The 15,420-nt window shown below is 37.2% G+C and overlaps 1 protein-coding gene across 2 annotated transcripts in view; it reads left to right on the forward strand.

Moving 5' to 3' along the window:
- The window catches only part of atad2b (ATPase family AAA domain containing 2B), a 133,737-nt gene that overhangs the window by 67,145 nt on the left and 51,172 nt on the right, over positions 1-15,420 (forward strand). For both annotated transcript variants that reach the window (XM_060853661.1, XM_060853667.1), the window contains exons 12-16: positions 791-965; positions 1,068-1,156; positions 5,894-6,053; positions 9,435-9,525; positions 14,025-14,336. In XM_060853661.1, the coding sequence (XP_060709644.1) occupies positions 791-965; positions 1,068-1,156; positions 5,894-6,053; positions 9,435-9,525; positions 14,025-14,336 (827 nt within the window). The remainder of the gene's footprint in view (positions 1-790; positions 966-1,067; positions 1,157-5,893; positions 6,054-9,434; positions 9,526-14,024; positions 14,337-15,420) is intronic.

Raw genomic sequence — 15,420 nt, forward strand, 5'->3', positions numbered from 1 at the left:
ATCCTTTTGAGTTTCTCCCTACCTAATTTGTCCAGACCCCCTCATGATGTTGGAAACTTCTGTCAGATCTCCTTTTGGACTTCTCTCAATGGAGAACAGTCTGAAGCCCTCCAACTTGTCTTCAAAACTGTATTCTCTTTCCTGGAACCATTCTTGTAAAACACTTATGCACTCCCTCCATTCACATCCTTCCTGTACTGTAGTTCCCAGACTGCACACCATACTGCAGCTGAGATCTAACTAGCATCTTGTACAAGTTCAGCATTACCTCTTTGTTCTTTTACTCTATGCCCCTATTAATAAAGCTCAAGATACTTTATGCTTTATTAAGTGCTCTCTCCACCTGTTCTACCACATTCAGTGATTTGTATGAGTATACATGCAGGTCACACTGCACTTGCACCCTCTTTAACGTTGATAGGTACTGTGGATATTAAAACAAAATCATGAGGTGCATGGTTAAAATGTAAAAGTATGGTTCAGTAGTCTTAGTCAAAACTAAATTTAAATACTTTTGCAGTGTTATTACCTTAGCAATATTTATTTACTGTAGTAAATAAATTTACTCAAACTTATTATCTATTTTAAAACCAAATACTTGGTATGAATCATTAAATCACATCCCTGTTTGTCTTTTCATGGGATGTAATAAACCAGATGGAGAGAAGGGAAGGGAAATGTTTTGGATCAGAGCATCCAAAGAATCGTGAATTTCAATATCCGAAGTTAATGTTAAAACTATATCTGGATACTGATGTGCATTTATAAATTATTTTGTTGGATGGTGTAGGGGATGTTTATTCTATGGACCACCTGGAACTGGCAAAACTTTGGTAGCTAGAGCCCTGGCTAATGAATGCAGCCTAGGAGACAAGAAGGTTTCATTCTTCATGCGGAAAGGCGCAGATTGTCTCAGCAAATGGGTAGGGGAGTCTGAACGACAACTTAGGCTCCTCTTTGACCAGGTAAACAAAGCAAGTGGCAACATGTTTTCCAATTTTTTTTAATGCACTACTGTATATCTTAACATACTGACATAATTCACAATCTTTGCTTTCTTCTGGCAGGCTTACTTAATGCGACCCTCAATTATATTTTTTGATGAAATTGATGGTCTGGCACCAGTTCGTTCAAGCAGACAAGATCAAATTCATAGGTATTGTTTTATGAATTCTGTGATAATATTTTTTGGAGTCTTAACATTTAGACTTGCATCAGAGTGCAAAGGAATGCTGTAATTATGAGAGAGGATAATTGTGGTTCATACAACTAGCAAGATACTACTATACTTCTTATCAAATGCACTTACAATGTTGCTTCATAGCATCCAAAATAATTCCTCGTCTTGTGTTGATAAAAATGTCCAGAGCAATTTACTGTGGACAAAGAAATGGAATCTAGAGAACTCAGAGTAACAAATATTGATGTTTTGAAAACAGTTCACATTACAGAAGAGGAAGTGCTTGATGTCTTCGAAAACATGAGGGTAGATAAATCTCAGACCTGATCAAGTGTATCCCAGGATGTTGTGTGAAGTTAGGGAAAAATATTGTGGGTCTCAGCAGAGATATTTGTATTGTCTATAACCACAGATGAGGTGCCAGAAGACTGAAGAGTGACTAATGTTGTGCCTTTATTTAAAAAAAGCTGTAAGAAGATGCCTGGGAACTAGAGACCTGTGAACCTAATGTTGATGATGGGTAAATTCTTGGAGGTGATTCTGAAAGATAGGATTTACATGCATTTGGAGAGGCAAGGTACAATTAGGGATAGTTAGCATGCATTTGTCCAGGGGAAGTCATGTCTCACAAACTTGATTGAGTTTTTTGAGGAAGTAATTAAAAAGATTGAGGGCAGTGCAGTGTACGTCGTTTACATGGCCTTTAGCAAAACCTTTGACAAGGTTCCACGTGGTAGACTAAATAGTAAAGTTAGATCACATGTGATTCAGGATGATCTGCCAATTGTTTACGAAATGGGCTTGACGTAGCAGACAGAGGACGGTTGTGGAGGATTGTTTATCGGAGTGGAGGCCTGTGACCAGCAGCCTTCCATAAGGATTAGTGGCTTCGTTTTGTAAACCATTTAGAAGAGAATAAGGAGTGGTTGGTAAGTTTGTAGATGACACCAGATTGATGGTATAGTGGACAGTGAAAAAGATTATCTCAGATTACAAAGAGATCTTGATCATTTGGATCAGTGGACTGAGGAGTGGTGGATGGAGTTTAATTGGATAAATACGAGGTATTGCATTTTGGTAAAAGAAACAAGGATAGGACTTATTACTGGTAGGACTTGGGTACTGCTGTAGAGCAGAGACAAGTGTTCAGGTACATAATTCTTTGAAATTTGCATCACAGGCAGAGAGGGTGGTAAAGAAGATCATTCTTGCCTTCATTGCTCAGACCTTTGTAGAAGGAATTGGGGTGTCACGTTGAGGTTATACAGGACATTGTTGAGCCTTCTTAGGAATACTGGTGCAGTTCTGGTTGCCATGCTAGAGGAAGGATATTATTAAATTGTAGAGGATTCAGAAAAGGTTTACTGGCTAACAGTGAATGGAGGTTTAGAATTATAAACATAGGCTGGACCTTTTTGTCCTGGAGCACAGGAGGTTGAGGGGTGACCTTACTGAGATTTATGACATCATGAGAGGCATAGATAAGATGAATGGCAAGGATCTTTGCCCTGGGGTGGGCAAGTTCAAAACGAGGGGACATACTTTTAAGATGAGAGGAGAAAGCTTTAAAAGGACATGAGGGGCACCTTTCTTTACACACAGTGGTTCATGTGTTAAATGAACTGCCGGAGGAAATGATAGATGCGGGTACAGTTCAGCATTTAAAAGACATTTAGATAAGGTTTGGAAGGATATCTGCTAGATACAAGCAGGTAGGACTAGCTTAGTTTGGAAACACGGTTGGCATGGATGAGTTGGACCAAAGAGTCTGATTTCATATTGTTTGTCTCTATACCTAATTGTTAAACATATCTCAGTTAGTGTCTATTTTTCCTAATGTCTATTACCCTCTATTTACAATATATAATAAAATTTTTCCAACAACTTACTGTTTGGTCCCCATTAAATTTATGATTTGACTTGAGTAGTTCACTGATCTCTTCACACATGCAAAGTTGGAACATTGCTTTCACTAGAAAGTTTAATTGTTCTGGTTCCAACTGATGTTATTACTGGACAGATCAGATAGCAGACTGAAAACTGGCCTGATACATGAAATCTTTTGCTTTTCCATGAGGTAGTCTTTCCTGCAACACAAATGGGTTTCACAATCACACAGAGTATTTTGCAAAAGCAGTGAAGATAGACCAAACAAATAAACCAAACCAATTGCACGTAACACATATTTAATGATGTTAAAACACTCAGTAAAAACACAATCCCATTTATCCCAGAAGCGTACCACTAGAGTACTCAAACATTAGAGAATATCCTTCTCTAGCCCACATATGGTTTGTCTTAGATGTGTCCTCAATTCCCTGTTTTGAGAATCTGTTGGCCTCTTCCTTGATTTATCATGTTTTTTGAGCTTAGACTTTGGTAACCCCTTCAAGCACTTCTGTTGTCGAACTTGTACCTTACCCTGATTTTAAACTAGCATCTGTCTTTCTGGGGAGCAGCTGCTTTGCACATCCAGTTCCTCTAAAGACTGTTGCAGAATTGTCCCAACTGAAACAAAATAAAACTTTATTTTCCCAGCTATGGGTGTTTTACCCTGTGCCCAAAAATAAAATTCCAGAATTCTCTGAATAAAAGATGAATGCTGTTTAGTTCTTTTTTACAAGTAAACTGTCCCAATATAAACAAATTCCCACTCTCTTCCAAAACTACTTCTCTTGGGACTGTTTTAAAAAGCCATCGCCATAGTTACAAAAATAATTAAAAGTTAATCATAAACCCCTTCAGAGACCCACACAACCCAAATACCACTAGTACAAATTCAGAAATTTGAACTAAAAAATAAGCTATATGTAAATCATGCCGCTTGTGTCACACAATTCATATTAAATGTTAAACTTAGCATCATGTTGATGGGGAATTCCGAGCCATCTGGTCCAGCTGTTGTGGGGTAGGTGCAGCTTTATTAACATAATTACCTAATACTAGAATATTTAATATTATTGTGTTGAGCCCAGAGGACCTGGGAGCAAGATTAGGCATTCAGTCATTTGAGACTGTTCTGTCATTCAACAAGATCCTGTCTGATCTGGTTGTGGTCTCAATTCAACCTTCCATCTGTACTCTCCCCTTATTTTTGAATCCATGTCTGTCATTATCTGTCTAATTCGGATATAAATACATTCAGTTCTCCAATCTCCTTTGCTTTCTTTGGGAAAAAAAATTTACAGACTGGTGACTGTTTGAAAGAAACCAGACTGATTCTTGTCTGACTTAAAAGGGGAGACCTCTTCAGCTTAATTGTATCTTTTAGTTTTCATCTTCCCCACAAATGAAGACATCATTCCTGTCTCCAGTTTGTTAATTCTCCTCAGGATCTTGTGTTTCAATAAGATACCACTCATTCTAAACTCCAGTGGACAGATCACCACCCAACCTGTCCAACCTTTTCTCATAAAATACTTCAATCTCTCCCTCACCCCAGGATTGAGTTCTGTGAACTATCTCTGAACTGCTTCTAATAAAATTAATTATTCTCCAAATGAGAAGGTCAAAACTGCATACAATATTCTAGATGTGTTTTCACTACAGCTGCAGTAAAACTCCCCTATTTTCATATGTCTTTCCACTTGCAACATTTTAATGACAGTGTGTCTAGATTATTCAAGTTAATGGTAAGCAAGATTCTTCCACATTGTTTTATTTGAGAGGTTTGGATACATTGCTAATTAGTGTTGAATAAGGTAATGAAAATTGAAGAGGACGACATTGTGTAGGAATGTACTTGTGAATTTATTTCCTGTATGTCTCTTGGTAGCTGTCAAGGTGAAAAACACACACTCTGTTTTTCTGTTTCTTTCAGTCTATTGACTGTTTTACTTATGCAGTCATTGGTACTGCTGGGACAATGATTGTCCACGCTGGTCTGATCTCAAGTCACATGACACCAGATTATAGCCCAACAGGTTTATTTATCAGATGATGAAGGAGCAGCACTACGAAAGCTTGTGATTTCATACAAACCTATTGGACTATAACCTGGTGTCATATAACTTTTGCCAACATATTTTGGTTTTTGAACCAGGTCTGTTGTAAAATTCACAAACTCTTTTGGAAAGTCCAAATGTACCATGGTCAATACATTTTGTTTTGCTTGTAAACTTACTCATTTAATTAATTTTATTAAAATGAGTTGACAGCATTATTTGCTGTTTTACAAAATTGTTCACAGTACCACAAATAATTTTTATCTCTATTTGATTATATGAGTACAGATGATAAAGTTAAAGTAGTTTATTAGGTATTGCTATGTGAAATCTTTTTTAAAAAAAATTCTTGAATCAAAACTCTTCAATACTTAATCAGATTTTATGGTTGAATTTCCTTTTTTGGATTCATTTGGAAAGTTGATCTGTTAGAAATCTTTAGTTTATTCTAATATTTGACTTGAACAGTGCTTTGTTGCCAACATCATTGGAATAACCTGATGAGGAACTATTTCTGATCAGATTATTTTTCTTATTAAAGGCAACTTGATTGTTGTGTGCTCTTGTGGTGCCATAATGTAGCCATCATGCATACTCTGGATGAGAATTTAAGACAAAACGAGTGACGTAGACAAGAACGATTTTAAGAAATTGTACATTTTCATCAAATGTTTTCTTCCAATATTGTGCATCTATGTGATGTTAGAGTTAATTATAATGTGTTTTGCTTAAATATTCTTGTGTAAGATTGCTCCTATTTCTTTATCAGCTCTATAGTATCCACATTGCTGGCACTGATGGATGGACTGGATAATAGAGGCGAAGTAGTTATAATCGGTGCTACTAATAGACTTGATTCCATTGACCCCGCGCTCAGGAGACCAGGTCGTTTTGACAGAGAATTCCTCTTTAACCTGCCTGATAAAAAGGTATTGGAATTTTTTTGAGGTATTATTTCTTAACTGGAGCTTTATATTGTAATCTTACTGTAGCTTATGGGAAATGCCAGAACAAGATTTTGATTTTTGGTGTTTCCTGTGTTCCCTCAGCAGTTTCAGTAAAACAGTAATACTGTTGCTATAAAGCAACACGTTTACTGAACCGTTGCATGACGGATATGTGCTAAAGTATCAATAGGTGTTACTGGTAATGAAATATTGGTGTCTCATTTTTAATGCTCCTTTATTTTCTGTGCATTGCTACTGGATTTTACAGTGGTAAATGTAGGCAAGAGGTGCACAAAGAAGCAAGATTATAGAAGGAATCTAGTTTTGTTATTTCAGCTCTCTAAACTGTATTTCTTAAAAATCTATTGCCACAACTCAAATTGTCTTTGGAGTGTCAGATGCTGAGGGGTGACCTTCTAGAGGTTTACAAAATTATGAGAGGGATGGATAGGGTAAATAGGCAAAGTCTTTTCCCTAGGGTCGGGGAGTCCAGAACTAGAGGGCATAGGTTTAGGGTGAGAGGGGAAAGATATAAAAGAGACCTAAGGGGCAACTGTTTCACACAGAGGGTGGTATGTGTATGGAATGAGCTGCCAGAGGAAATGGTGGAGGCTGGTACAATTGCAACATTTAAGCGGCATTTGGATGGGTATATGAATAGGAAGGGTGTGGAGGGATATGGGCCATGTGCTGGCAGGTGGGACTAAATTGGGATGGGATATCTGGTTGGCCTGGATGGGTTGGACCAAAGGGTCTGTTTCCATGCTGTACATCTCTATAACTCTATGATTCTATCAGTATTGTAGATGTGAAGGCTAGTTTATTCTTGTGTTTGTGTGCCTCTTGAGCCTCCTTCATCTAACTCTGCTAGCAAATGCTTTATTCCTTTTTACTTTGTGTACTTATTTATCTTTTGCTTAAATGCATCTTTAATGCTCATTTCATTAACTTCTTCTGGTAAATAAGTTTCTCTATATTGAAGGGACTGTACAAAAAGAAGTTATTGTTGTGTTAAAGTTATTGGTGACTATCTAATATTTATGAACCATAGTTCAGTACTGTCTAGAAGAGGAATCATTTTTTTCTTTATTTACCTGATCAAATCCCTTTGTAATTTTAAAGGTGGGACTTGGGAAAAGAGCTTTGACCTCACGGTCTGTCCTAATGGTTATAAATGCGCACTTCAGATCACTTTGAAACCCTTTTTGTTTACATCTTCTTCAGTTTCTGTTTATTTTCTCCATAATAGGGAGATCAAACTTGGCGTAGCTTTCTTGAGTGTGGTTGAATTAAGATGCTGTGCTTACTTAAGTCAACTCTTCTGTCTTTCAGTATTTTCTAACAATGAACCCCAGTGCTTTTGATGCATTTTTAAAGCCCTCTAATCGCTGATTATTCTTAAAATTTGTGAAACAGTAGCCCTATATTCCTTTGCTCTTCTTTCTGATTTGAGCTTGGATTTTCCAGAAAGACATAGCTTTTACAGCATTGAAGCTTGTTGAGTTTGTTGAGTCATTGTTGAATTAGGTAGCTGAAATATATTCACACACAAGAAATTGACTGCAGAGCTGTTGATGCTGGTACAAGTGTGGAAAAGGTGACGAAGTGATCCAAGTAAGTGTGAAGGCAGCACAGTGGCATTACAGGGTTGGTGGTGGGGGTGAATTGAGTGGGTAACAGTAAGTGAGGGACTATGCCTGTGATAATGAGAGTGGTAGAAAATGTAACATCTTCCTTCACTTACTGTTAACTAGGTGGGAGGTGTGTGAAGTAGCGAGAGCAGATGGTGGCACTTACCCCGGCAGAGTGACGAAGTTCATTTACCTTGCTCTTTTCAGTGTTGCTCGGGGTACTGGAGACAGGCACTGTCTTGTTCATAACCTCTGGCCGTGCTGGCAAGGTCTTGTGGTGTGACCTGCTCTGTCGATGTTTGGGGAAAGAGGATGGTCCTTATCTGGACCAGCTTGTTCAGCAGGACCTTCAGACCCTTGGCACTCCACTTTGTGGGCAATTTACCCTTCTCAGTAATGCCTAGGTGAATGTCTGCAAACATGCAGGGGACCTGTTGAGCAGATGTGTAGTAGCATTGTAAACATGGCACTGATACCAGGGATGCTAATATGTACCTGGATATTTGAGTAGTGGCAAGTTTTTCTGGCTATGGCACGTGAGAGAATCAGGTTAGCATTGGGTGAGAGGGTTGCCATAGGTGAGAAAGTTCCTGAGGCTTGACTGGGACAGTAATATGAAAAAATGTCACAAGGGAACCCACCATGAATCTCCAATTGACTTTTGCCAAATTATGGTGACTTTGGTGTTTTCCAACACCATCTATTAAACTGAGTCAATATCAGAAACATATCATTCCAATCAGTATTTAGAAATGTTAATTAATTCATCCTTTCCGATTTCTTTTCTTTGGATTGTTGACACGTTATTTTCATTCCTTCCCCAATATGCTGGCATGAACTGAAGTGACTGATTACTGGACTTGAATTGAAAAATTGTATTCTCCTTTTATGAGGACAACTGTTCATCTCTGAAGTAAAACTTCGAACCTTCTCTCCTGAAATTACCACTAAACAGATTGCTCTCATATGTTTATTTTGCCTACCTTGAACTCAACAGTACAAATATTTTATTTGTCAACATCACAAGTTTTCTAATGCTGTCTTCTCAGATGTTTTCACAAAATTTATACAGTTAGGTCAGTGTTCCAAATTAACTTTCTGACATTTGTAAAAAAAAAACCCGCAGAATTGGCCCACAACCATCTATATTTATTTTCAAATTCAAATCTCAAAATTATATATAGTACATCTTTCACCACAATTGCATGATATAATGTGATGTGAGGGGGTGAATAATCAAAATAGTATAACTCCAGCATCTGCTTCAGCACTGGTATTCTTAAACTTTGCTTGTTGTGATGTGACCTGGGTTATGATGGTGCGCTCTTTCTTTGTTCATTTCTGCCCTCGGAAACAACTAAGTAGCTTCAACAATGTCATCTCTCACAGAAACTCTAAGTTCTAACAGCTATTGTTCATGTGAAATTAGCAACATAGGGACCAAGACAGAACTCAATCCCTGAGAACTGGAGAAAGGGACAGTTATCTTACATTTCTAATTTCTATTACTTAATAGCCAATTTTGTGCATGTGGCACAATTTATCTTCTTAATTTATCTTTTAAATTATTAAAGATCTACTTTGAGAGTTTTGTTTTATTAGAGTATTGCTTTGACCCTGCAAGATGGAGATTGAAAACATTATTATTTAGGAATTCAAAATGGACCATAGTTAATGTTTTGAAATCATAAAGTACGAACACTGTATTTGGTTCTTTTTGTTGACCATTTAGGCACGAAAGCACATATTTCAGATACATACCAGAGACTGGAATCCAAAACTGTTGCAGGGTTTCCTTGATGAATTAGCTGAAAAATGTGTAGGTAAGTATTAAGTTAAAATCCTTGAAAGTTTACTTATTCAATATTGTATGTTACGATCTCTTTGGGTAAAATCGGCTTGAGCAATTGCATTATGGTATTAAATACACTGAAGTGGGGTGAGCGGATGTATATTAGGTCTGAGTTCAATGAATGGGTATTTAGCTTATCCTACATGTGGAACTGCCTGCTTTAGCTAGATCAGTGTCAACCAATTTTTGAGTTCTTCACATGTCAGTAGGTTAGCATGTATTTGATAAACATTGTTCATCATGTCTTTTTAAAAATTTAAAAGTATCTTTTTTTTTGTTTTTCATAAATTGGTATTGATAAAATATAACTTCTACAAGTTCTTTCTCTGAACATGATTGCTGGCAAGGTTGGCATTTATTGCCTATGTCTAGTTTACCTGAGGTTGTGTTAGCAACCTTCTTGAACCGTGCGGTCTGTACACCTCAACAAGGTCAATTAAAATACATCATCTGTCAATTTTCAGAATGAAATTCCACTTGCCATTGATCAGCCGGTCTATATCGTCCTACAGTCGAAGATGACATCTCTGCTGTTTTTGTCACCACCAATTTCATTTGCAAACAAACTGATCATACGTCCTATGTTCATGTCCACTTCATTGATGTACATAACAAAGAACAAGGGACCCAGTGCCCTTTGATCATCACCCTTTTGCTTCCTGCCACAAAGCCAGTTTTAGATCCAATTTAGCAAACTGCCTTGCGTCTTGTGGACTCTTCGCTTCTTAACGATTCTGCCTCACAGGACCTTGTCTAAAGTTTTAAATCAACTGTACTAGCTTCATCTACACACCTAGTCATTCCTCAAAATTCACATTTGTTGGACATGATATCCCTGTGATAAAACTATGTTGACTACCTTTGATTAAACTACACCTCTGCAAGTGTATATTGATTTAGTTGCTCAGAATCTTTTCCAGCAGTTTCTGTACAACTGACGCTAAACTCATTTGCTCATAGTTTCCTGGTTTATCCCAACGACCCTTCTTAAACAATAATGCCTCCAACATTAGTTGTCTTGCAGTCCTCTGGCATCCCTCCTGTATCTGGAGAGAAATAGAAATTTAATGTCAAAGCCCCTGCAATCTCCTCCCTTGGTTCCTCCAGGAGTCTGGATATTTCTGACCTGAACCGATGGATTTATCCAATTTCAAGCCTGCTAAAACTGCTGATACCTCTCCATCTTAATATTAATTGTCCAAATAAATGTAGTCATCCTCTGTAATTACAATGCTTACACTGTCTTTCCCTATAATGAATGCAGATGAAAAGTACCTGTTGAAAACCTCAGCTGTGTCGTCCAGCTCCATCGATAAAATTGTCATATACGTCCCTAATGGGCCCTAAATCTTACCCTAGTTGTTCTCTTGCCTCAATATACTAATGAAACATTGTTGGTTTTTCATGTCCTTTCTTTGTTCTCCTACTTTATTTAAGCAACCACCCTCACACTTTCTAGGTCATCCGCTGTTTTGAGCCCTGGATATCTGCAACAAGCTTTACTTGACATTTGGGGTACACTGGACTTGTTCATCCCGTCCTGCACTCCAGGAACATGTTGACTCAGCATTGTCAATATTATCCTTTTGAATAACTCCACTGCTCTAATGTAAATTTTCCTGCAAGTAGTTGCTTCCCTCCACTTTGGCCAGATCCAGTCTTATCACATTTAAAGCCAACCTTCACCAGTTCTGAGCCTTTACTTTTGATTTTAGAGTCTTGACCCATAATTGAAGAAATTGCAATTTCCTGGCACCAAAGGCACATTAATTCTGCTAAGTAGATTATGGTTTAGAAATCTAGAACGCTATTGTTGTGTATTTACACTGCACTTGCTTTGCATCTGTGCCACTCAGCTTGCGACTGTGAATTATCCATGTGAGATATTTATGACTGTGTAGGTGCGTTACCTGTTGATGATGCCATAAAGCACCAGATTCTGACTCTGAAGAATTATCGCAGTCCTGTCAGTGATGTCATGCTATGACTTGTTATTTGAAGTAGGCTTCATGGAGTTCTGCAGTTGTTGCATTTTTGGTGACCAGAGTTAGACACATGACAGGTGCCATGGCTCATTGGAAAGCTAATCTTTGTGGCCATTAACTTACTATAAACTGGCTACAAGAGATCAGGTTATGGAAACTTGCAGCAGAGTACAGAGAATTAGGAACAGGATTTGGCCATTTGGGCCCCTGAGCCAGCTCGACAAATCAGTAAGATCATAACTGATGCCTTAACTCTTTCTTGCTTGCTCCCCATAACCCTGGACTATGCGATAAATCTATCTAATTCAGTCTTGAATATATAAGAGAATACCAAAGACTAGTAGATCTTCTGGGGAAAAGAAAACTTTCTTCATCTCCACATCTCCATTGGAGACCCTTTTAGTTTTAAACACTGCCTCCTAGTTCTAGGTTTACCCAAAGAGGAAGTATCTTTTCAGTATCCGCTCTGCTAATCCCCTCAGGATCTTTGATTGAATAAGATCACCGACCAAGCTTTTAAACTCCAAACAATTTGGTCCATCTACTTGTTCTGCAACAACAAATTTGAGGCAAATATTATAAAGTGTCAAAATCTTTTTAATACTGGAATACATATTGATTAATAAACCCCTAGAGGGTTTTGATTGAATTCTTAAAAATGTAGCCTCGGCCAATGTTGCTATATTGAATGATCTGTGCATATATTTTGGATTTTGTAATTTAGAAGATATTAGTCCTTTCAAAACCCTTAAAGTTAAACATTTTAATTAATATATGTGAGAAAATGGTCAGAAAATACAGGGCATTTGCTGGAAGACCTTGAACATAAACTAAGTTTGACAGGAGATAATTCAGGAATCAAAAAAAAATGATTAGTATGTACAAAATGTAACTGGTTATTTATTTGAAGAATTGACCAAATCAACTCTGTATTTCAAATTCTTGTTGTGGTTCTGTTCGCTGAACTGGGAATTTGTGTTGCAGGCGTTTTGTCCCCTGTCTAGGTGACATCCTGAGTGAGGATGTCACCTAGACAGGGGATGAAACGTCTGCAACACAAATTCCCAGCTCAGCGAACAGAACCACAACAACGAGCACCCGAGCTACAACTCTCCCAAATTTCAAATTCTTATCAAATTTTCAACATCCACTATATTTAAACGATAGGTTTGAATCCGTTTATCTTTGCTTATAATTTACTGTTTCTTAACTCAGAGATTGAATCCAAAGTTCCTGCCAGTGTTGCATTTTGAATTAGCTGCTGAATTCTACACAAATGAGTGATGATCAGAAATAAAAATTGAAAGAACTGTGGACGCTGTAAATTAGGAACAAAAACAGAAGTTACTGGAAAAGCTCAGCAGGTCTGGCAGCATCTGTGAAGAGAAATCAGACAACATTTTGGATCTGGTGACCCTTCCTCAGAACACTTGAGAGGAAGGGTCACTGAATCCGAAATGTTAACTTTGATTTCCCTTCACAGATACTGCCAATCATGATCAGAAGTTCTTTTTGAAATTTGAAATTAATCTGAAAATTGTAATTTCAACCCCCTAGATTCAGTTTGTTTCAAAGTCAAAGAAAGCATTTTTGTTAATGGGTGCATTAACTGACAGATCTGGGGATATATGTGCAAAAGCCATTACAGTGGGAAAAGTTGGTTGAGAGAGTGATTAAAAAAGCAAACAGGATCCTGGGCTCTGTAAAAAGTTGCAGAGTGTAAAAAAGCAATGTAGGAATGTTGAACCTTAGTAAAACATATTGGTTTGGTCTCAAATAAAGTATTGTGCCCAATTTAGGAAGGATGTGAAGGCTTTATAGGCGATATCCAAAAATGAGCAATTCTGTTATATTTTCCTGACCAATCATGGATGGTCAATAAATGTTAGCCTCGCCAGCGACACCGACATCCCATGAACAAATAAAAAGAAGTATGGGCATATTTGTTAAGTTATGGTTGTTTTCCTTCAGCGCAGATGATTGAGAGTAGCATTAATAGAAGCGCTCAAATTATGAGGAATCCAATTAGTAATAGACAGAAATTGTTCCCATCGTCAGAAGGATTATGAACCAGTGTGTACTGATTCAGGGTGGATGTTAAAAGAACCATAGTTGACCGAAGGAAGAATTTTCATGTAATATGTTTAGGATTTGGACTACACTACCTGAAAGTGTCGAGGAAGGAAATTTAGTCATAGCTTTTAAAAGAAATCGGATATGTAACAGAACAGGGAATTTCACAATGTGGAAAGAGTTAGATGAATTGCTCTTGCAGAGTCCTGACGTAGTGACAATTGGTTAAATGGCCATCTTCTGTGCTGTAACCATTGTATAATTCAGCGATACCACAGTTTTAATTCACAATTTGAGAGTGAATAAATACTTAGCATTTTAATGCAAGGATGCTACTTTAGTTTTGAATTATTGCAAAACAGATGACTTACTTTGTGTTTATTTAAAAATGAATTTTCTGATTTGTCTTAAGGCTACTGTGGGGCTGATATAAAATCACTTTGCACTGAGGCAGCCCTGTTTGCCCTACGCCGACGCTATCCTCAGATTTATGCAACCAGTCAAAAGCTGCAGCTGGATGTCTCATCTATTGTTATAAGTGCACAGGACTTCTATCTTGCCATGCAGAACATTGTGCCTGCTTCACAACGAGCTGTGACCTCTTCAGGAGAAGCACTATCACACATTATCAGGCCTTTGCTGGAAAATGTCTTTAGGAGAATTCTAACTGCTTTGCACAAGGTTTTCCCTCATGCTGAACAGACACAGAATGACAACAGAGATGGTCGGTATATATTATAGAATTTTTTTTTGTTATTGTATATTTGCTGGATGAATTGAATTACTAGTATTTTGTTATGTGATGAGGGGCATAAAGTAATTACTTTATTAATTCAATCTGTTCACACCTGTACAAAACACCAATGATTTGGAATATAGAGAAAGATGCTACAGGTTCCTCTTCATTTGTTGGAAAATAATTGGGTTTATGTGAACCATATTGTAGCAGAACATACTTCCATATCATATTGGTTTAAGTCCTCCATTGTAAGGTTAATGAAGCAATTAATTCATCTAAATATACCTAACATCAATTTATTCTAGGATATTTTCATCTTTAAATATTTTAGGACAGTTAAGGTAACTCTGACACTTATGATCTCCACATTTTAAATGAAAAGCTCAGCGTTGTTGGAACCCAACAGTTATTTCAATAGTTCTGTTGTACGTGGATCTTGTCTTTAAATCAGTGTGGAAACAATATCTCCAGTTTGAAACAGTTGGGCTTTAAAACAAAGTTTTAAAAAATTCTTGGTGTAAGCAAGTAAAATACTTCTGTAGTTTTGATGTATTCATTTTATTCAATAGAATATATATTTTTTCTTTATGTATTCTTATGAATGAAATGCTGTACAATATATCAAGACCAATGCCAACCTTCCACCTTAGCCTCCACACAATTGAATGATGTGCTAACATTATATTATCCATAAACCTATTGGACTTGTTGGTCCTTTAGTTTCATTGCTTCCTGAGAAGAATACCTGGATACCATTTGACAGCTGCTCATAATGATGAATTTTAAGTTAGGAGTTCACTACTTGTAGAATCACAGATCTCACTCAATCTGTATTGTACAACAAACTGGAATTCAAAAAAGAGACAATTTAAGCCTAAATAAACTGAAAGATTGGTAGTCATTCATATTACTGCTGAGATATTTACTGCAATCCTGCTGCGAGTGATTTTTTTTGAGTTTTTTAATATGACACAATTTGTGTAAAGACAAAAATAGCAGTTCCAAAGAAAGTTTTGCATTTCTAAATGATTTTTGTATTGTGATTTTATTTGTCATTTACAGATTATTT

The sequence above is a fragment of the Hemiscyllium ocellatum genome, chromosome 3, assembly GCF_020745735.1.
Source record: "Hemiscyllium ocellatum isolate sHemOce1 chromosome 3, sHemOce1.pat.X.cur, whole genome shotgun sequence".
Lineage (NCBI taxonomy): Eukaryota > Metazoa > Chordata > Chondrichthyes > Orectolobiformes > Hemiscylliidae > Hemiscyllium > Hemiscyllium ocellatum.